The sequence below is a fragment of the Haliaeetus leucocephalus genome, unplaced genomic scaffold (assembly GCF_000737465.1).
Source record: "Haliaeetus leucocephalus isolate CR32 unplaced genomic scaffold, Haliaeetus_leucocephalus-4.0 Scaffold339, whole genome shotgun sequence".
Taxonomy (NCBI): domain Eukaryota; kingdom Metazoa; phylum Chordata; class Aves; order Accipitriformes; family Accipitridae; genus Haliaeetus; species Haliaeetus leucocephalus.
This window is the reverse complement of record NW_010972775.1, coordinates 8,955,978-8,978,213: the sequence shown is the minus strand read 5'-3', so window position 1 is coordinate 8,978,213 and position 22,236 is coordinate 8,955,978. Positions and strand designations below refer to the sequence as shown.

General features: G+C 39.5%; 1 protein-coding gene across 1 annotated transcript in view; it reads right to left on the bottom strand.

Moving 5' to 3' along the window:
- The window catches only part of PRTG (protogenin), an 85,835-nt gene that overhangs the window by 62,908 nt on the left and 691 nt on the right, over positions 1–22,236 (bottom strand). The window contains exon 2 of the mRNA XM_010572276.1: positions 21,606–21,908. Within this exon, the coding sequence (XP_010570578.1) occupies positions 21,606–21,908 (303 nt within the window). The remainder of the gene's footprint in view (positions 1–21,605; positions 21,909–22,236) is intronic.

The following is a 22,236-nucleotide window of genomic DNA, read 5'->3' as shown; positions in this document are numbered from 1 at the left end:
ACACACTTTTAAAATACAATGCAAAACTGTTTCTTTGTGCATTAAAATCTTTACACAGCAATGTCCATGATTGCCACCCCAACCAAAAAAAAAAAAAGGTAGCTTTTGCCCAGTCACAAACTAGCCACTACTTTTCTGGTACTGAAGTATGCTATAATATAAAGGCAATGAAATGGAGAAGCAAAGAGGTCAACAGCCTGAGCACCCTGGAACAAAAGTTCCCTTGGAGACGTCAGCTGCAATCTCATTTGTTTCCTCTAACACTTTCAGGTCCCCCCTGCTCCTTTCTTTAAAGCTCCTAATTCAGTGGCGGAGAAGTGATCACTTTAAAAATCTCTGTACAGGAATAACCAAGTCTGAATATGTCCACTGAAGATCACTAAGCTCTCCACTGTTTGGGTTGGGACTAGATTCTGTGAAAGTGTTTCTGGCCACACACAGACACACACACACAGACACAGTTTTCACCACCAGCTTCTCAAAGTTAAGTCCAGTCTGAAGTTTTGTATGTAGTATTTTCTCTTCCTGAAAACTTTAAAGTCAAGTAGACTATTCTGCACTGGGTTTTTAGGGAAATGTACTAATTTATTCATTCTTTCCTACAGTATCCTCTTATTCCTTCTTTCTTACAATATCCTCAGAAAGTAGGAATGTATATTGTCATCTCCACATACAGTATGGAAACTATTGTGAGCAAGTTTCTGATCTATCCCAGTGCAGAAAGCCAAGAGAAGAGGAGGACTCAAATGGAGGCATGCTGAAGACAGTTGATGGAAAAGAAGAAACTTTACAAGATAAGGAAAAATTTCCCTCCCCCCAGTAAGAACTGAGAATAGCCTTTTCCTTGTACATCTTGACTTTCCCAAGTTTGTTTCTGTTTTCATTAAAAACAAAGCAAAACTTTCTTCCCCTCTTGCAAGAGCTCTTTAGAAGTGCAAGGTCTGGAGACAGGGTCTCACAGACCAAATTATCATCTTTGGCTGCTCCAGAGAAAAACGGCAGAAAAAAAGAACAAATGAGGCATGTGGTTCTGGAACAGCCTCTCTTTCGTGAGGCAGTTGTGGAAATGCAACCACTTCCTACACAGATGGACATCACCGGAGGCAGAAGCAAGCCCGGCCACGGCCATTTAACTACTGTCTCAGAAGCTTTCAGTCCTGTAAATATTTGTTTTCTGGGCACAGGACACATCAAATGGCACACCAGATTCTCAACGTTTAAACATGTGGCTGTCTAAGCATTCCTTCTTGGGTAAAACTGTGAATTCAAAATTATTATATTAAGCATCACCATACACCAGGAGTCTCTATGATACTGATCCATTTTTTCAAGGATAAAAGCAATCATTTCATCTTAGGATATATTGTACTTTATGAAAGATGCTCTTTCCTTTTGCTAAACAGGCAGCGTATGTTCACCGTAAATTTTGGAAAGCGTTAACCTTAGCACTAGAAGGAGTTCATAATTAGCATGTCTGCTGTATGTTAAGAAAAAACATGAGAAGAGTTAAAGAAAATTGGCTCCTCAGAAGTGGATAATCACCCTTCAAGAAGTTTTTTTAAATGCAGAAACATGCATGCAGGAACAGAGACGTACAATTTGACAAGGTAACTATTAGACTGTACTGTTCCCTCCTCGCTTCTTCAGGCCACTGGAACAGACACACAAGCTTGTTATTCATGACATATTAACATAACTGTGACAATAAATGGGATCCTAGGCAGCACCAATGTGCTAGAGAAAATAACAGGAGGATCCTAACTGACATACTACCAACCTATGAGCACCTTATTTTACTGTTTGTTCTCCAGTCCATCAGATGCTCTTAGAGCCACACTGAGATGATGACCCAGGAGAACTGCAATGCAGGTGCATGCATCAAAATTCCCAATCTGTGAAGGAAGAACATAGAGGATAATACACCCAAGTCTTTCCATTTTACCTTAGTCAAAGCAGCTAATTATATTGCAACAACGGCACTTTCCACCTCTTGCAGCTATGTGTAAGCTATTCACATAACCACATATATTGCCTTACTACACCTCAATCATTTACTAAGTGGCAAAAAATACATCACTGCCACCCCTCCCAACAAAACCAGGCATACATATCACCTCAGGAGTTTTAACTAGCACTATTTTAAAGGAAATAGAAGATTGAGGTTTAGAAACATGTGATTCTATATATTCAACAGTTTATTGATGGTGTAACTGACATACCCTACTGAATCATGTAAACAAGCATGAGAGATTTGATCTTTTCACTTTTGAAGGCATCCTGGCTGGGGTTTTCCCTTCTCAGTCTATCTATCATCCAGGCAAGTGTGTGGCCACAGAAGTGCACAATAAATGCTAACACACTTACCGACAAATTCCCCTCTGCTCTTCTGCAGACAAGAAATGTAGGAAATAGTACAGAAAAGGCACACAGTAAGCCACATTAACCAGCTTCAAAGCTGTTCTACTTGTGTGGCTGCATGCATTCAGGAAAAAGAACACACCACTTTCTCCCTTGCAAGGGCTGCTTTCCTTCAGCAGTTTGCCAAGTGATTGCCTTCTAGTATGTATGCTTAATCCTACAGATGCCTTTCTTTGGAGTTGTTGCCATTCTGTGAAGAATTAGTTCTGCTTAATAGCCCAATGTTGCAAGGGGAACATCCAGCACAGTTTTGCACTTTATGACATGAAGAGAAGGATCAGAACAGAAGCAGGCTTGTGCAACAAAAGATGTATCCCTTCACAACTATCCTAATTTGGCATTAAAAAAAAAAAAACACCAAAAAACAAAACCACAAAGAAAAATAGAAATAGAAAATTAAAGATTTACTGCTATGATTCCAAGGTTCCTCAAAGAACAAAGAGCAACAAAAATGTAATAATCACTAAAGCTGCCCCATTCTGATCAATGAATTTCACTGCAGATGCCAGCAGAAGGGTAAGACCTCTATTTATCAGTCATGTATCTCTAAAAATAAATAAATGCTATTCCTGGCTAAAATAAAACAAGACCCTAAGTAGAATGCAATACTCATTCTTCACCTCACCCTGCCCAGCTCATCAATCAGAGGAAGCACCACAGAGCGCATCCCAGTACAGGAGCGGGGCCCCACACATTCCTCTGCTGCGCCGCCCACCACTGCGCCTTCCCTCACATCTGGGGGGAGGCAGAGGAAGAGGTTTCGTTTCATACAGTGGCAAACTGACACCATCCACATATGAATGAGCGTAAGCTGATATGGAGTTGCTGTAAGTCGTCAGACTGTCAGAAACGCTATCCCTGAGAGATATGAGCACTCTCCATTTTTTGCTTAGTGTTTCAGAATCAGCATCCTAGGATGAAAGACACAATTTCACTGCAGAACACTGAGGAGAGGCACTGGGAATTCAAGCCCTTCAGCCCCCTGTCCAAATGTCAACATTGCGGCATTCCCATGGGGAAAAGAAAGAGATGCCTCCACTCTCAAGGGCCAAACGCCTGCAGCAAATTTCCCTATCACCAAATGCCCCCCTACCACATTACACAGCCCAGAGAACTCTCTCCAATAACAGTCTTTCTACAGAGGGTTGTAACTAACAGCAAAATTCTGAATGTCTTGAAGTTTGAGAGCAGCAGGGAAAAAGGCAGAAACAAACTTCACCAAAAAAAAAAAGTAACAAAAGGCATTGTCAGTACTGCTTATTTATTGAAGTTACTTAAATCCTCTAATTAGATGCTTATCTGAATATTTCCGGAGGTAAGGGAGGAGGAAGAGTTTACAACTCTTGCCATTTTCACATAAAACAAATCACAAGTGTGGCTTCCAGATAAAAATCATATTGCCTTCAATGTCACAGAAATCCCTATATTTTTCCCCAGGTATATTTCTCTCACTCCCTTATGCATCTGGAAAATATCCTGCAAATTTGTTCTGCATGCACCATAAAAGCCCTCATATCAAAGGCAAACAGAAGAAATCAAAAAATTTTGTCTTTAGAGGAAGTTACCTTGCTATGGGTGTTGACTGCTTGTGTGGGAGGCAATAGTCAGACTTCCAGTTTGCCCAGTCATAGTGCAAGCAAATAGCCATGTTCTACTAAGTAGGTAATACCTCTGGTTATTAGAGTGCTTATATTCGCTAATACACAACGACAACCCATTTTCCTTTTCCATGATTTTCAAAAGTTCATTACTTATCTCCAACTCAAGGCCATGAATCAAAGCCACTAGGAAGGCACCAAGGGAAGTGTTATCTGGGGCACAGAGAAGCCAGTACCTCAGACATCATGCTCCAGCCTGAAACAAGCAAGCTCTGAGAAAGGGGACTGATCCCCGGGAAATGAAACCACAGACATGAAAAGAATACCACCAGGCCTCCATGAAAGAAGGAGGCCTATTCAACAGGTGTTGTACTTATCCCAGATTTCTGACACACACGTAGAGGTGTGTAACAGAGGAGAGTTAAGCAAGGTTAGATTATCTCAGACTTCCTTCCTCTCTTATGCTCTCAAGATAGTTAAGCCACTCATTTATCTCAACAAGTACAAAATTCTCCCTTTTCCCTCAAAAAGAGGGAGAGAAAAGAATACAACAGACCAAGCCTCACCGTATTTTCTTCTAAATTATGCACTTGTACTTCCATCAGCAGAAGTATAACACCTTGGCCTGAAGCCAATCAGAAATCCCTCATAATGTGTTCAATAAGCCAAATCAAAACAATACATAGCTTATGAGAGTGGGGTAAAGAAACTTGAAGGTCATATTTCATCTGCTGCAGCTCATCATGTTCATTCAAACGGAGGCAGAAGGTTAACTGGTGGGATCCGCTCTTTAATGCCAGTTATTTCCAGTGGAAGAAGCTAAGCAACAACGTTCTTTTCTCAGTACTTCATGAAGAGGATCAGCAAAAAAATCCTAATGCTAAGGGAACACAGCCCAGCTGAAGGCAAGATGGACAGAAGAGCCTGGCAATGCAATGAAGAGGAAACACACCTCCCTAGTGCAACTCAAAGTTGGTTTTTGGACACATTAATTATAAAATTGAAAACCTGATTCAAGTTTCATAAAGCATGGAAACACTTTCCTCTTGTTTTAAAAAAAGGGATTCTAAACCAGCAGAAAAATGGACATATATAGCACTCTTGCACATTTGGAAAATGCTGGGTTTGTACAATAAACTTTTGTTCATCGGGTGAAAACGGGGACTTGATAGAAAATACCAAGTTCTACCCTCAGCTTTACAGCTGCCTGTGTTGTCTGTAGGAAAGTAATTTATTAATTTGATCCTGTAGAATTTATTCTCTTCTCAGTTTTCTCCACATCTAAAACAGAGGTAACACACTAGTCTTTTACTTTAGGCTTTTCTGGATTGCTTAACGCCATGCATGAGAGGTAGTAGGAGCATTAATATTCATATATCATACACATTAAAACTAAGAGTGAGATTAATAGAAAGTAATATTCTTAACCCTCTGTCATATCAACTAATCACAAAAATCTATGGATTTGTTGGCAAAAAAATGGTGGGGTGGACGAATCATAGAAAGGAGGGGGGGAAACAACAAAAAAAACCCACAAAACAAAACAGCCCTATTGCACTGATGGAATGGAAACGATCTGTCCCTCTTCATGAGCACCACACTGCGCTGATAAACTAAATCTCTCTTTGATTGAAGGCCAAATTAAAACAGAGCAATGCAGGAACTCTTCTGACCCAAAAGTAATCCACTCAATCATATAATGCATCCCCTTCCTTTTAGTAAAATGAATAGCCCTCCATAGAACCTTTTTCTTCCTTGACAAGTCCTTGACAGAAGAATGTGAATCTGGACAGTTAAATGAATCAATCACCAGCTGCTAGTCTAGGGCCAAGATGGTGAGCCGAGGGGCCTGCCGGAGTTCACTGACCACTGGTCAAAGCAGGACAAAGGCTTCGCCTCTATGAATAGCCCGCTTCTGGGATCCAAAGGTCACTTAGCTGCCTTGGAAACAGTCCCCTTTGGTTATTTAAAGTTCTCAGGCTATTCTGCCGCAGATATTATTGTTTCAGGTGGTCACCATCTTCCCTCTTCACAAGTTCGTGAAAGGCTAGGCAACCATTATTTAGGTAAATGCAAGACAATGGTGAACAAGGCAGCAACTAAATAGTGAGGAAAGGAACAATTAAAATAAGTACAAATAATGCTTTACATTTCCTCATAATTCCAGCTTCTTAACATGCCTGTGAAAAACATCTTCAGATAAAGAAGATCCCAGCACCCAAAGGGCCAGATCCCCAACAGGATTCAGGTGCGTACCTTACACTGAAGGCATGAGGTGTTGAATACTTCACTGCCTTTGAGATTCTTTACATAAATGTGTCAGGAAAAGGAACAAAAAAAGAGTATCAGGGGTTTTCTCTAGTCATGACTGCTGGGCTGTATTTCCAGAAAGCTGCCCTATAGCTCAAGGTAAGACCTGTAGCCTAACAAGTAGGTCATACTCCAGGCTATGTGCTGGAGTAAATACTTGAGAAGATAGACAGACCCAGGTGAAGGAGGAGGTGAAACCCACAGATCCTAACTCCTCCACATCACTGGAGCCCACAGTCCTTCCTGGCACCTACCTAATACCATGCACCACAAAAAAAGCTCTTCTCCCATATACTTGCAATAAACCCAATTTCCTCTCAAGTCAGGTCACAGAGAGAGTGAAGGTTGCACTAACAAACACCAGAGAGTGTACAGGTGAGCACTCACCTAAGCCTTGTCCACACACAAGCTGAAACTGTAGTCAAAAGTATAAATTAAATGTGGGGTTTGTTAGTACTGTGCTAAAATGGTTTCCCAAGTCAGATTACGCTCTGATAAACAATACCACTAACAGGCTTATAAATGTTGCTGCAGACCTCTACAGTATCTTCACTAGTCAGTAAACCTTTATATAAAAGAAAAAATTATCTGAGGATGACTATTATGAAGTTAAAGCTATTGCTAAATACACACTTGGACACCAGCCCATGTTTTGGTTGAATCAAAAAGTTCTGATAAACATATTTAACTTGTCTCAGAAGTTGTCACAGTGCCCTCTGTTACAAGTCTCTTTTTCCCTGACACCCTGCCTATATTAAACACTAATACTTTCAAGCATATTTATTTCCTTTTTTTGCTGCACTACATACATCACTAGATAAATGAAGCTAACCCCTAAACCTTCCCACTAATACAGCATTCAGTATATCTGCCTCTTACATGTGCGTGTATACACAAACATGAGATGAAATTTCCAAACCCAAATGCTCAGAAGTTAGGAAGCTGAAGAAATGAAGCTGCTTATGTAACTGATTTGCTCTGTTTATATACATGCTTTAGGAAACAATCCAACTGCACAACCACACTTCCCCCACTATTCACAGCACCAAATGAATGGTGCTCACATAATGAGCATCTATTCAATATTTTGTTTTCTCTTCTCTGTTCAGTGTGTGGCCTCATTCCTTATTTATTACACTCTATTAAGCACTGCCCTGAAGACAGAGTTATTAACTTCCCTATGGCCTTTTCTGCAGGGCTCTGCACTACAGTTCTTCACAAATGTTAATGCATCTACTCTCACAACACCCGAGATGACGTTCTATTATTATTTAAATTTTACTGTTGTGTACAGACAAACAGTTGGCTTGTGGCCCAAAATATTCACTAAATTTAGGTGTCCAAGATAAGACACAGATCCTTCACAGCACTCCATGTGTTGCAACCACAGCTCCCCCAACTTGTTGCAGCTCCAATTGATCAAACCTCAGAATCTCACATCAAGCACCAAGACCAGTAGAAACATGTAATCACAGACTTCCCATGAAAAGTAGGGACAAGCTGACTCGTGTCACATATTGTAGAAACTTCTGGCTGAAGCAGTGATACAATTTAAATCCTCCAAAGCTCCCCTCACTGGGAGGGTATTCTTTGTCTTTCTGAAGTTCCCAATGGAAGTCCAGAACTCCTGGGTCCACATTCCACATCCTGAAATATCAGCTGCTCCGATGGGCATGCTCTCTCAAGTCAGTCTTTGCCAGCCCCTCAGTCCTCTCCCACTCCCAACTTGTACCAATAGCAATCTCCAAACAGAGCCAACCCAAGACCTCACTCCACAAACTTTTCCTTAGTACTAGCCGCTTCCCACCAATGCGTTTCTCTTACCCTCACTGACCTCTAGACACATGAGACCACTCACACCTCCACCTCACCAACTTCCCCTCCCAAACATCCTCTCCAGGTAATTAGACTGTTGTTTTCACTTAGTTCAGCTTTCGATGCCAGCTGTTTTCTCCAGGCAGTGTTAGATCACACTGTAGCTCCTCATTAATTCAGAACAGGAAAAAAAGGCAAGTCCACAGCTGCCTAGGACTGCTTAGAGGGAAAGTCCAGCTCAGTGTTCACAAGCAACATGCTCAGCACAAACAGCATCTTCTGTGTCTCTATCTAGTCAAGCTGAGTAAGTCTGTGCTGAACATGTGCAAAAAAAAAAAGTTTGAGAGTTTTCCTCAGAACTTACATGACAACCAAATTTGCAAATATATTCATAGCAACAGCAAAAGCTACTTCCAGACACGAAGACCACTTCCCCCAAAAAATCCCATGTCTCTGTTCCCTAAGTAGCCATTCCCATGCTATTATAGTGAAAAACAAAAATACAGAAAAAACAGCTTCATCTTAGATTTGTTCTAGGGAACAGGATAAACAGTCCTGCAGAAGCATACTGTATAAAAAAAAATTAAAAACAAAGAGATGGATACTGACATGACAAATTTCTATGCAAAAGGTTAGCATGTCAGAAACTTAGCAACTACAGTACTGCAATACAAATATTTGGTAAATTTAACAGCCGATTGCCACCAGCCCCCTTAGAATAAGATCATCATTTGCACAAAACAATAGAGCAGAAGAAAAGTCTACCACTGGTATTTTTTGCAAGAGCCATGATTAAAAGCACCAACATTCTTCATCTCTAATATGCAACAATACTTTAGCAGCTAATTCTCTTTCTTGGGGTAGGTGACGGAAAGACTTTTTACATCTTCTCAGAAAATCATGGGGTTTTTTTCCTGTTGATACAACTGTAGGCGCTGCTATTCCTTTAGAAACAGTCCTGCTAGGAGGACTATAGCCAGGCCCCACTAACAATTCAAACCTTTTCACCTTACCTAGCACAAATGTTTTGATGATTTTAAATCAAAATAACACCTGAGAGAAGTTACCTTCACACTGTTGTTTCCAGAGATGGTCAGAGCTAACCTACCAGTTAGTAGCTGCTAAAAAGTAAAGACAAACTCTTCCCAGATAGTCCCAAATCCCCACTACTCTTGTCTACTTACCTCCAGCCAGCTTAACACAGAAAGCCAGTTCAAATCATCACAGCTAACTGCATTAGTTAGATAACTATCTACCTTAAAAAAAAAAAAAAAAAAATTTTCTGCCAAGTTATCAATCGGATGAGCACCACAGACTGCACAACAGATATGGCATTAACTGCGTCCTATTCTACATTTCCAAAATTTCGGAACTAGTGTCAGCCACTTGATGTTTAAAGCATGATTTATTGTTCTCTTTTTGCAAACTTGTGGACTGATTAAACTTCTTTATATTCCATTGCAGTTTCCTTTTTAATAGCTTCATCTTTATGTCATCAGTGGACTTTCGTATCTAGTACACACCAAAAATCCCACAGGCTACTTCTAATGAAAGGCATTAAAGAAAATGTCAACATTATAAACGTTCATCCAAACACAAAGCACAGATTTTGAATGTGCTTCATTCTCTCAGTAGGATCTACTTCCAGTATCGCCTCTGGTGCATAAAGTGTGATATGCCTTTGACTTGGCTCTTGAAGTAAAAAAAAATACTGTTTCTAAACTGAAATGTAATAAAATTCTTTATGAGAAATGTTTATTATATTGTTAAAATTTACTATTTTCAATAAAATCTCTGACCATAAAAGAGCCTAATACATACCATGTATGTCATAACGATACCTATTAGCAGGTTAGATATGTCACCTTTTCTGCAGAGAAATAGTTGCCTGTGGTTATTTTATGATAGATAGTATAGGGTGGGTTTTTTTAGTGTGCACAATTTTTTATTATTATTGTTTATTTATCTTAAATAAAGTCATGCAAAACCAGTAATTATACTGGGGGGAAGGGGAGGAATAAAGCACTGTGTGGATTTCAGGGATTCACCATCTGAAAGCTTTTATTCTTCCACAGTGAAGGAAAGTTATGACCTTTGACATGTGGCCATGGTGCCAAAGAAACTGCTCATAAATGTGTGTCAGTAAAGAAGCAGAAATCAATAAATTCATTTAATCCAGTGAACTATTATGTAGTGAGACACAATATATTTTAAAGAGCCAACTGCTCTACTCTTTCTCTCAAAAGACACAAATTTTATGTAATGGATTTTTGGATATTCAATTTTTGGAAGGTTCTACAATCTGAACATTATCTTTGACCCATTAATAAATATTTCAATCAGTTATGCCACAATTTATTAGTACATTTATTCCTGTTTGAAAGATTGCTGATACAGTTGGATTCAGGTAGCACAATAGGAACACTAGCAGGTGGGCAGATATCCTATTAACAACCTCTACCATTATTAGAGACAGCTATCCACAGGAATCAAACACAGGCAGGTGTTAAAAGTGCGTATTTTTTTCCACACCGGGTGCTCAAGAGCAGAACAAATGAGATATTGTTCATCATTCCAAACATAGTGATTTTAAAGGACCAAACAAAGCACTGCTTTACAACATATATTATGAATGCGTTCAACAAAGCATTTGGTCATCTACCATATATTTTATGAGAATCAGCAATAAGCAACATCGGGTAAAGATGATGACCATTAAAAACAAGTACTAAATGCCACGTGCTGGGAATGTCACAAAACTCCCATCAATGCTACCAAGAATTCCATAGTTAATTTCTTGTACACTGTAGCAATGCTTACCTCTTCTAATGTTTAGTATATCCAAGAATTCCAAACAGTAGAAAACATAATTATTGCTAGAAATAAAGTACGCACCCTTACAAGGGGGGGGGAGAAAATAATATTTACTACTGCTAACTGGAATAAACAAAAAAATTCTACTAATGAGAAACAAAAACAAAACAAAAAAATCCCCATACCCAATTTTGTCTCCACTTCTTAAATAAATGAAACACTAATTTTAAGAGCATAGGCCAATGCATCAGAATACAAACTCACATGTACCTGTTCCATGAGCCACTGTGCACAGAGCACTGTGGATTTGTATTATGATCATTTTTACAATAGATTGATCGTGTGATAAAATTGAGCTGCCTTCCTGGCACAGACTGGCTGAACTAATAAAAGCAGTATCCACTTTCAGCCTCTATTGAAGATCAATGATAAATCTGCTTGCAAACTGTGGGCCACAGGGCTGTTTGCATAAATAAGCATTAAAAGCAAGATGAAAAAAGAGCTGGTCATATGCTCACTTATGCTTTTGGGGAGGGGGTGGGGGAAGGAAGTTTTACCCTTGTAATTGGGGACATGCTACGTACAAAGTTTCTCTCTCCTCAGGCAAAATGACAGAGTCATGCCAGAACTCCCAGAGAATATTTCCAGTTAACATCAATTTGCCGGATGTCACAGACAAGTTTAATGAACAAAATGATAAATGTCTGTCAATGGCTTCATAAAGTCAACGAATTCTCATTACAAAGAATATACATAATGCACAGCTCTGCCTGAGGGACATGTTACAGTTATTAGAGGTTTACTAGACATCTTGATGTGGACAGTGAAATAGTAATTTAACAGTTTGCACTAGTTAATTTGCTGATAAGTTACCTAAGCAATTATTAATAATGTTGAAGATTGTACAAGCAGGAGTAAGCAAAAAAATTATTTAAAACTCTTCTGTGTGTTCAAAGACCTCAAGATTAATTTTAAAGTTTCTTCGAAAAGGTAATGTCTTATTTGATAACTTCCTATTGTAACAAGTTGTAAACCAAAAAAACAATACTGTGTAACATAGAGAGCTGGTTTTATGGTACATTGTAATGGCCATCAAAACAGCTTTTTCTTAATCATAATTATTATTTGATTTAGAAGTTATAGCCAGACCACTTAAGATATTACACTTCTGTCAAATCATTTTTACCTCATCTAAATTTGGGGTCAAAACAGACCTCAAAGTATCTTATGACACTTCCCTTCTCCTCCACAGCTGTGAAAATAAGCTCCACTGGAAAACAGTACCTCCTTCCAGTCATCGGACAGGAATAAGAAAGGGGAGGTCACCAGAAGCAGTTTTGCGAATCCAGAACAATGATATAGCATACATGTGACAATTTATAAAGAGAAAAAGGAAAAAAAAAAAAAAAAAAACCAACTACATGCAGCAAAAGTAGCCTGCACCTGACATGAGAAAAAGAAAAGACTGGGAACATGGGAGAGGACACAAATGATGAGAAAATTTGTAATATTAGAACAGATCAGCAAATAAATGAGAAGTTTTTCTATTTGATAATTTTTCCTCTCCATTTTAAGGTGTACAGGAAGTGAGTGTCTCTCAGTAAGCTTAAAAGAACTGACAATCCCACAGTGTAAACAGACTGATGACTTTTATGATTTTAGTGGGAGAAGAGAAGGCTGACCATTGCTACTTCACACGAGAAACTCGTGCTGCAAAAGTTGAGGAGATATAGAAGAGTAAGTTATTTTTTCTAATCCTATTTTACCTTGTTTTGTCTTTAATCTGAAATGGCTCAAAGGAGAGAAAAGAAAATAATCAAAACTCAAAACCCTCTTGACTAGAAGATTCAGAAAGATCTTAGGTGTAATGCAAGATTTTTAAAGTAAGCCATGTGTATCTATCGGAGTGTCCAAAGATGAGGTAGTACACATGTGGTAAAAATTACACTGATAGAATAAAAATCCAACATTTTTTCTACTTTTATAATTCTATCAGTTTGCCAGTGGTCCCATTAAGACATGAAGGTTTTGCACAAGAAATTCCAATCTACTGAAATGAGAACAACGTAAGCAATCAATGTGAACAGGATTATTATCTGAAGATGCTAAAAATCAAATCTGAAGATACAGAGTCGCTTCTGTTCACAGAATCCCCCCCAGTTTCCAACATTCATGCATCACTATACACAAGATATACATCACAAGCTGTAAAGACTTAGTTTAACTGCCCCCTAGCTATGTATTAAAAGAACACCAGATGACATGTTTAATGCTTGTAGTAACTTTTACGTATCCCTTACCCCGGTCAATCAGGTGACTATTTCTTTCAAAACTCTCTCTCATACACAAATCATTTCAAAATGGAACTACCTCACCGCAGAGCTGAATAGCAAATTTCCATTACACATACTTCTAAGACAAGGTAAATTGTTGCTATTATTAAATTTGAAATCATAATTTTAGTGTGTTCTGAGGCTAGAGGACTAGGATGAGGTAAGTTTTGCTGCTTTGTCATAAATGTACCACTCAGTGTAGCTTGTAGCTAGAGACAAACTCTTTTCTCCTTTCTAAAATACTGTATTTGCCCCACCTAAAGCTGTGATTCAGAAAACTCTGCCAATTTTGGACAGAACTGTAAACTTGCACAGAATGGACAGGTTTGTAGAAGGAGCTGGGACAGAGTGCATCACATGTTCTGTGAGCCTTGCAAACCTGCACTCCCATGACTGCAGGAAACTACTTAATGAGGTTTCTACCTGTTTTCTGGTTTTATAACAAAAGTTCTTGCCTGTTCCCAATTTTGCTAGAACTTTGCAATCAGTGCATTTCCATTTATTTCATATTCCAGAAGCCATTCCTCTCCTCAAAACTTTGCCTATGTGCAGAAACAACTTCATAAGATCAGTTTCAAATAACTTACAGGAATAAGTGCATATTCTTACTACTTTAGTCAGAGGAGGAAATCAGTTTATACAGATATAAACCCAAGAACCTCAATTACATTAGATTAAATAACTGCACTCCCTGCTGACTTTCTCCCTCCCCAGTAGCTAAGTCCCCAGTAACCCTCCCAGAGATGGTGAAGTAGCATCTCAGTACATCGTAACTTTTGCCTCAAATAACAATTAAATTCTGATAAGAGCTTTGGATATAAAGCTTGTTGTCAGCATTCCTACATCTTTTATAACATGTTCATTTTCAGTATTTCATTTCTCATGCTGCATTCTACTGGTCTGACATCTGGTAAACGAGAAGGTACTCACTGAATACTATCACAATTGCTGCAATGAAGTGTTCAGGCTAGAAGCAAATGTAACCACCTCAAGCTTAACTACTGAAAAATTTACAGAGTTTTCCCATCAGCTAAACTCGGGCAATACCCGGACCACAGTGGGAGTTTTAAAAGCTGTTTAGTGTAACAGTGGTGCAGAAAGACTGGGTAACCCTTAAATCTTTACCCCATAAAACACAAAGATTGCACATTCTGACATTTTTGGGTTGTGCTAATAAGAACCTAAGTGAACTGCATGAGCATACAGCACACCTATGTGCATCTGGGGGGAATGATACCTAGATCCTATTCCCGTAAACTGCAGATGCACTGATGTGTCAGAAACCTCCTACCAGAAGCCCAACAGGGATGGGCAATTGAGAAACAAGCACTTTGGAACAGGGCCGTGAGATAACTGTGTTATCCAGATGCTACTTAGTTTATCTTGCCTTTGCAAGCGTTCATGTTGTTAAAAACAAAAAAACTTCCACTCATCTGAGCAGATCAAATTTTATTTCATTGGAAAAAAACCCCAAACAAACCCTAACCAGAATTACTGTTGAGAGTTATGAAGCGAAGTAAAAGCAGTAAAGAAAAATCTGTCTAGTACTGCTTATTTACATTTTCCTCTAATATATTAGGAAGGCCATCTTCCCCCAAAACTTTTACATATAGAAAAAACAACACACAAGAAGAGGTTACAATAATAAAGTAAGTTACAGACAAACCCTCCACACTCCGCTGGTTTCACAACCATCTCCTTCTTATGTCTGCTGTTTATCTCCATCTATTAAAAAAGTAACAATTTCATCCATACAAACAAAAAATGTTTCCACTATAGATGTGGGTCTTGTAAGGCTGCCAGATGGATTTCTAAATCCCAACACGGATCACCTAGAATGATTTTTTTTTTCCACCTCTAACTCAATTGTTGAGACAATCAACTTTTAAACGTAGACACTGCTTAAAATGCTGCTACTTAAAAGCTACATAGTGGTTGACCCTAGTAACTAATGTTGACCATACAACCCACACTTACTCAACAAAATGTGGAGACTTGACATTGTTGATTACTTTTTCACTTAGGTGGTGATTACTAGTTATAAAGACTGGAAGTAACCAATCCCAATTTAACAGCTGGGCCTACTGATGAAACAGAAAAAACAATGCAAAACTAAACAAAAGATTATGTCCACAATTTTGGAGATAAGATGTGGAAAAATACAAAATCCTGAGGAAAACACACCAAAACGAAGCACAAATTTGTCCAACAATGGAAATGACCATATTTCTGTAGGAAAATGCTTAGTAACTTTTAAATTCTTCCCCCAAGATTCTCTTTTGTCATTGTCTTAAATTGTTCTGCACACCATCAATAGCCACAGCTGTTAAATTGTGAAGACGTGACAACAAGTCTCCAGGCAAACAACTGCTCAGAGTGAGATCCTTTTCTTTAGGATAATCAGAGCTGGCTGACAAAAGGGGGCCTTACTGAATGCCCTTTCAACAATTTCTACACCAAGAAATGCAGAGAGAGAGGGAGGGGGAAGAAAGGGAGCAGTGGGGGGGAGCACCACACTGCAAGAACAGAACAGCATCCTTTGCTGCCATGCATTGCTTTGCAAGTAGACAAGAAATCTCAATTATTTAGTGCACATATCACACGTATAACTTGCACCAGGGAAGAACCGAGTGCCTCTAGTCACAGCTCTGAACAACTTCTAGCACGGTACCACGTTTTCCTTCAACATTTCTCACGTAGGTGAAGGTTTTATTAGCTACAGAGTACACTGCCAATAAGACTGAGTATTCCTTTAAAAAAGAAGCTGGTAAAAACTTTATACATTATAAAGTTATGGTGATAAAAACTAGTAAAAACCGTAACAGCTTTGGGCTTACTAGCTAGGAAGAAAAGCAAGGGCACGAAACGCCTCAGTTTGGCACTATGCTTGACACAAATTTGAAACCGAAGTGTTGAGGAAACCTGTAAAAAGCTCACTTCTCTAGTAACATGGTAGTGGAAACAAACACTGCTCATGTGCACTAAATAAAGTTCTATACATATTTTGTCCTGGCAACAATGTAAAAGCCCATCCCTTAGTCTGTAGAAGAGCTCTTCCAAGTGCAGACCAGTCATCGCTGAAAGAATAGGGAATGCCCTAGTGCCAAAAAAACCCCACCAAAAACTAGCAGTTATGTCTTAAATTAACGTTGACAATTTCTTTTGTAAAAGTGTTGTAGAAGTTCAGGTCAAAAGATGTCTGGGGGAGTTCTGGAGGAGTTCTACAGGAAAATCCTACAAGAAAAAGAGTTAAGAAGGAAAATATTTCCCAGTTTTCTTATTTCTTCAGTGTATCTCAACTAAAGAACAAAAATCTTACTGCTCTTATTCACTGTTATCAACTGACATTGCCGACTGAGACATTAAACATCCTCCTCCTGCCTTATATACTGGAATTTAAATGCACTAAGGATCAGCCATGTGCACTCTCAGCTTAGAAACTGATTCTCCTCTCAGGACATCCAAATCAACTAATCAAAGCAATAACAACAAAGCAGCACTTGTAAAAACCTAAAGCAAGAGCTTCCTCAAACTGTCTGTTACCACACCAGTTCTACAGCATTAAGACTTAGCTATCTCTTTTAATGCAAGACCATTGTCTACAACTGCCATTTGCCATTTCGCTTCCACTTCAGTCAAAAACCACTTCTGCCCCCTAACCCCACCCTTCCATCTCAAAGTTTTCCCTCTCTCCATTACTATTTAAAATAATTAAAACTACCTTTGAGCTCTATATGCATTTGGACCTGAAATGATAGATTCCATACAAAATGAAAATTATATTGTTAGACCACAGCTATTAATCCCTTCATTTAAGGCAAGATATTAAAATTAATTTTAAAAAAATTGGTAGCAGAAAGGCAAAATTTTTGCCTACGCACATGTTCCATAAAGGCCACAGTTTGATGAATGTTTACTTTTGCAACAGTCTAAGTTTCAGTAGCCTTCCTCTGTCCCCACTAAGCATTCCCACCTCCACATCATTCCTCTCAGTTACGCCAGTGCAATCACTGTGAGTGGCTCTGTGACAAACCGCATCAGGGAACTCATCTGGGTTAAACACCATCTTTTGTTTTAATTCTATTATTTTAACCCAGATCAGTTCCCTGTTCAGTTAGCCACATATGCAGCTGTGGAATGCAAGGAAGGGCACAATGCAAAAGTGGGAACAAACAGCTGGAACAGTTAAGAAAACATGATTGTCACAGTACAGAGTAAGGCTCAAGTGGATGCACTATTAAGTGCAAATATTTAAAAGCAGAGCAAAAGATGTTAAGATATCAAAACATAAATATTGCCAATTATTGGCACAACAGTGGGACCAGAAGTCACATCACTGCCACAGCAGGTAAGCAGAATTGCAAACTCTCCACAAAGTATAGCCTGCTACATGTAAAAGGCACAGAGCTTCACAAACTGCAGTGCAGCATGCACACGCAGTTTCCCTCCAGAGGCGTGTTCCCAGAAGCCTTCTGCGTGCATAACCTTTCCCTCTTGTGAAATGTAGAAACCTGTACACGAAGAATTGGGGTTACATTTCCTGTAACTCACAAACATTAAAATCAATTCAGCCAAGTTACAAGAGGAGAAAGGGTTATCTAGGAATGCTCCTACCCATCTGTATATATCCCATCCAACCATCTTAGGACTTCAATTTCCACTTTTTGTGAAAAGGAAATAAACAATGAGCATCCTGTCCAATCACTGCCCAAAGCCCATGTTACTAGGTTCAGAACATGATCCACCTTCTCCATTTTTTCCTAATGCTACCTTATTGGAAGTCTAGCTTCATTTTTAAGACAGAATCTTAGCTAACTGCAGTTAAATAGTCATAATTTAAAAATGCAGGAATACAAAAATCTCAGCTGGTTTATTTTTGGCTGATTCAAAGTTGTACCAAAAGTGCATAGACTTTCTCCACAGTCTATATTTCTTTTACATTCCATTAAAAAAATACCTCTCTTAGTAGCAGTGGCAGCAGTAAGTTGAATTTTGAGTAAGTCATACTCTTCACTATCAGCATTTTACCCCCACATGTTGCCTCACAAAGAACCACATTGGAACCTCCTCCTCCTCTCCCCCCACGTCAATTAGCCTACTTTTGAAGCAACTACAAGCATGTACCGAAATTAGTATTTTTACTTAAGCAATACCTCAGCCCCACAGTTTCCTTTAAAAAAGTAGGGGGATCTCACCGAAAAAAAGCCCTAAATTAGTAAAATTCTTTTGTGCATGGATGAGCAACAGGAAAGCAAAGCCTTGGGGCCTCTGGGGAGGAACCCTGTCCCCGCAGACCTACTCTGATGTGCTCGGGAGATAAGGCTCCATAGTGACACTTAAGGAAAGGCCTGCTCACATTTGAATTTCTGCATTCCTCAAGAACAATTCATGGCAATCACTAACTTTGCAGAGGAGCTACATGAAAGCTTTGGCCAATGAATGAGGGTCATCTGCTCTTTATCACAAGGGTAAACCTCATCCTGGCCAGTTTCTAACCTTTTAACCCTGTGAATTCTTAATTTGCACATGAATAATGGAATTCTTGCCACGAGTGCAACCTTCAGCTTCCAGTTCCTAACTTTAGAAACCAAGATCTGATCTCCTTGTGTGTTCAAATCTTAAACTCTTGGACAGATTAAAGTTTTTGATTTCCAAATGCAACACTAAACATTACAATTCTGAAGCAAAAGACAAGCTTACTGGCAAAAGCTCTGAACAGGCAAAGTAAAAGAACATCCTCGCACCCTGCTGCTACCACTGACTGAAGAGAGCATTTGCTTTTTCCTCCAAAGAAAGAATGCCCATTTAATGCCTATTCTCTACCTGTTTAATATGTATAGTTCCTCCTGTACCCTGACCACAAGGTAATTTGCCTTCGCAGCAACGGAAAACTGCCTCTAAAAAAAATTATAAGCCTACAAAATCCCCCACAAAACTTTTAATTTCTTTCACTTAAAATATCTGCAAAGTTCAATCAAGTCACGATAGCAGGCAGAAACACTGTAAAAATGAGATATAAGACTAATTTTGCACGTGTTTTATGGGCTTCAAAATATAACGATACAAATTACCGCCTTACCTCACAGCTTTACAGTAAAGATGACATTCTGAAACCAGTCAGATTGGAATATGACTAAAAAGGAGAGACTGCTACACAGGAAAACTTCATGTTTGGCCACTAGTTAACCACTTAATCGCTAAGTCAACACCTACTGTGATCATTATGGATCCACTATCTCTTCCAGTTTTCCCCCAAAGCCACAGGAAACCTTTCAAGTATTCGAAGAAGAAGAAACCTTTTGTCACAGTCTTACAGGGGAAGGGGAGAAAAAAATAAGAAAGTAAAAAAAAAGGGGGGCTGGAAAACAAGAGTCTCACTCCACAGCATGCAACCTATTTTCCTTGGTGAAAATCTTTCATTATCAAAAAAAGAAAACAAAATTAAATCATCTTTCTGGTGAAATAATGTGTATGTGAGACACAAACATATATAAAAGTTCAGTACTGTCTGAATAAAACCAGATACTACAAGTGTATTACTATGCTGTACTACTATAGTGCTCTGTACTATTCCAGAAGTTCTCCGATACTGAGCACAGACCTCATCCTGCAACGTCTCAGGTTTAAAATGGCCCTCAGTTTTCCACAGTCCTACACACAAAATCCATCAGTTTTGCTTAACATTTATTAACAACAACAAAATTTCTATCCTCTTAAGAAAGGTTTTCTTCAGTCTGTCTATTAACGGTGCTGACACTCTGAGACCTAATGATATGAATTTAAAGGTTAATACTTCATTTTTCACCATTTTATCAAAAGTATCCAAGAACTGCTTAGTCTATTAACCCTGTATGTGAGTAAGATGCCATGACACAAAGTAATAAGTAGCCAAGTTTTTGAAATGAAGAGTTCACAGATCAGCCCCTTACAGCACGTGAAAAACCTGTCACTTAACGTGGAGCCACCTGCTTCCAGGCTGGTTTTCAACTGCCCAATGCTCTAGCTCACTGAACAAGGTATTTCACACCTTCCTGGGCTATCTTATGGACAGTTTTTATAATCAGTTCAGAAGTGCACAGGAAAAACTAACAAATGTTAACATTCAGACATTTTTTTAATGTAAGCTAACGTACCAACTGTATTAACTAGTTTCAGACTGAATTTGGTAAAACTTGCAATTTACAACCAATATCAAGTTTCCATAGAGGTATCAGCACTACAGTTTTGTGCAACTTGCTACTAAGAACAGGGTTGAAGAGGTCAAGGGAAGCCTTTTCCTAATAGATTAAGTTTATCAGTTAAGTCCTATTACAGAGGGAACATGAGAAGACTATGTAAACTGTGTACTCTCTGTGTTGCACTCTCTGTGTTGCACTCTCTGTGTTGCACTTTCTTTGAAATGACTCCATGCACTTTCAGAAAGCAAAAAAAGATAATGTTGTAGAAGCAGCCTACTGGCAAAGCTCTGCACTGGCATGGAAAAAGGCATGGCATTCAGTTCCTAACACACATCTCTTGCTCAACATGTTTAAAGATGCTAGGAAAACAGAGGGCAACGCACACTCAGGGTCAGACTGTTAAAGCCATAAAGGCACTTAAACACAACTATATCCTTCACCATTCATCCAGTAGTAGGGAGTCACCCTAGAAACATGACTCTCGCTTCCTAGTAGAACCACGTAACAGGCCCTTACGGTCAGTTCCAGAGGACCCTGAAGCGGTTCCAAAAGGGACAGCACCTGCATCTGCTCAGCTGAACACACATCTCAGAAAAGCGAGGGCGTGGTAATATGACCCTCACGGTTGCCCAGAAAACCTTTCCCCTCTTTCCCCTTTCCAAAGACAACCGCCTTTATTATCATTCTGCCCTGCCCCAAGACGGCACAACACAACATCAAGCTACTGAACAAGGAATAATAACTTTTTTTATCAGATTTGTAGCTAACCCTTGTAAGGTTGCCTGAACAGGACTTGAGAACAAGACCCAGGACTTCTGTAGCAGGTTACCAGCATGGCTCTGCATCACCACTTGCTCTGGAGACCAGTGACCCGCATTGAGCCACCCACACAAGGCACCACTGCCCAAGAGGTTTCACAGGTGGCTGCGCCACTCTTGCCACATCAGGGACTCAAAGAGTTTTGCTCATGATCTTTTAACATTTCAAAGGAAACAAAGGTTCTGTAGAATTGACTTGCTCTTTGCTTTTGTAATTTGTCTTTTCGGGTACATAATCAAAACAGTACGTTGTTGTGTGCTGTTCAGGGAATTGCTGTCACAGACTCAGGAGCAGGTTAATAAACAAGAGCTGGAACTTACTTGCTAGTGTGAGGTGGCTTTTTTGACTGAGAATGGCCCCATGTTTGTTCAGAGCTAAGCACTGGTAAAATCCTTCATCGGAAAGCTCTCCTTTCTTTCCTTCCACCTCACTGATATATAACGAGCCATTGGATAAAGTGTAGATCCGTTCATTTTCAGATACTTTGCCTCCGTTTTTCAGCCACGTAATAGTTATAGGAGCTTCACCACGGGCCTGGCAGTCTAAAACTACCGGATCCTTCCTTGACACAGTAATGTCCCGAGGCTCTTTCACAAAAAACAGTTCGCTAAAGCACCACACTCCTAAGGGAGAGAAAAAAAGATTTCACCTGTGAGTACAGACGTGCAAGTTACCAAGCGCACTCGTGAGCTGCAAATCATCTCGCTGAACCCGCAGCACAAGGTAAAACTACAGTTACTACAGGCTGCGAGGTCCCCGAGCCCTCCAAACTCAGAAAACCCCGGGGAAAACCGTGGTTGCTGACTCCAAGCGCAGTACAGAAAGCCAGGCGCTTGCGTCCTAGTTTGCAAAGGGCTTGTGTCAAGGAGCTAGAGAACCAGAGCCTCCAACACCCGCCCAGCCGTAACCAGGGCTCAGCGCGGGAGGCGCTGGCTGTCGCGGTGAGCCCCG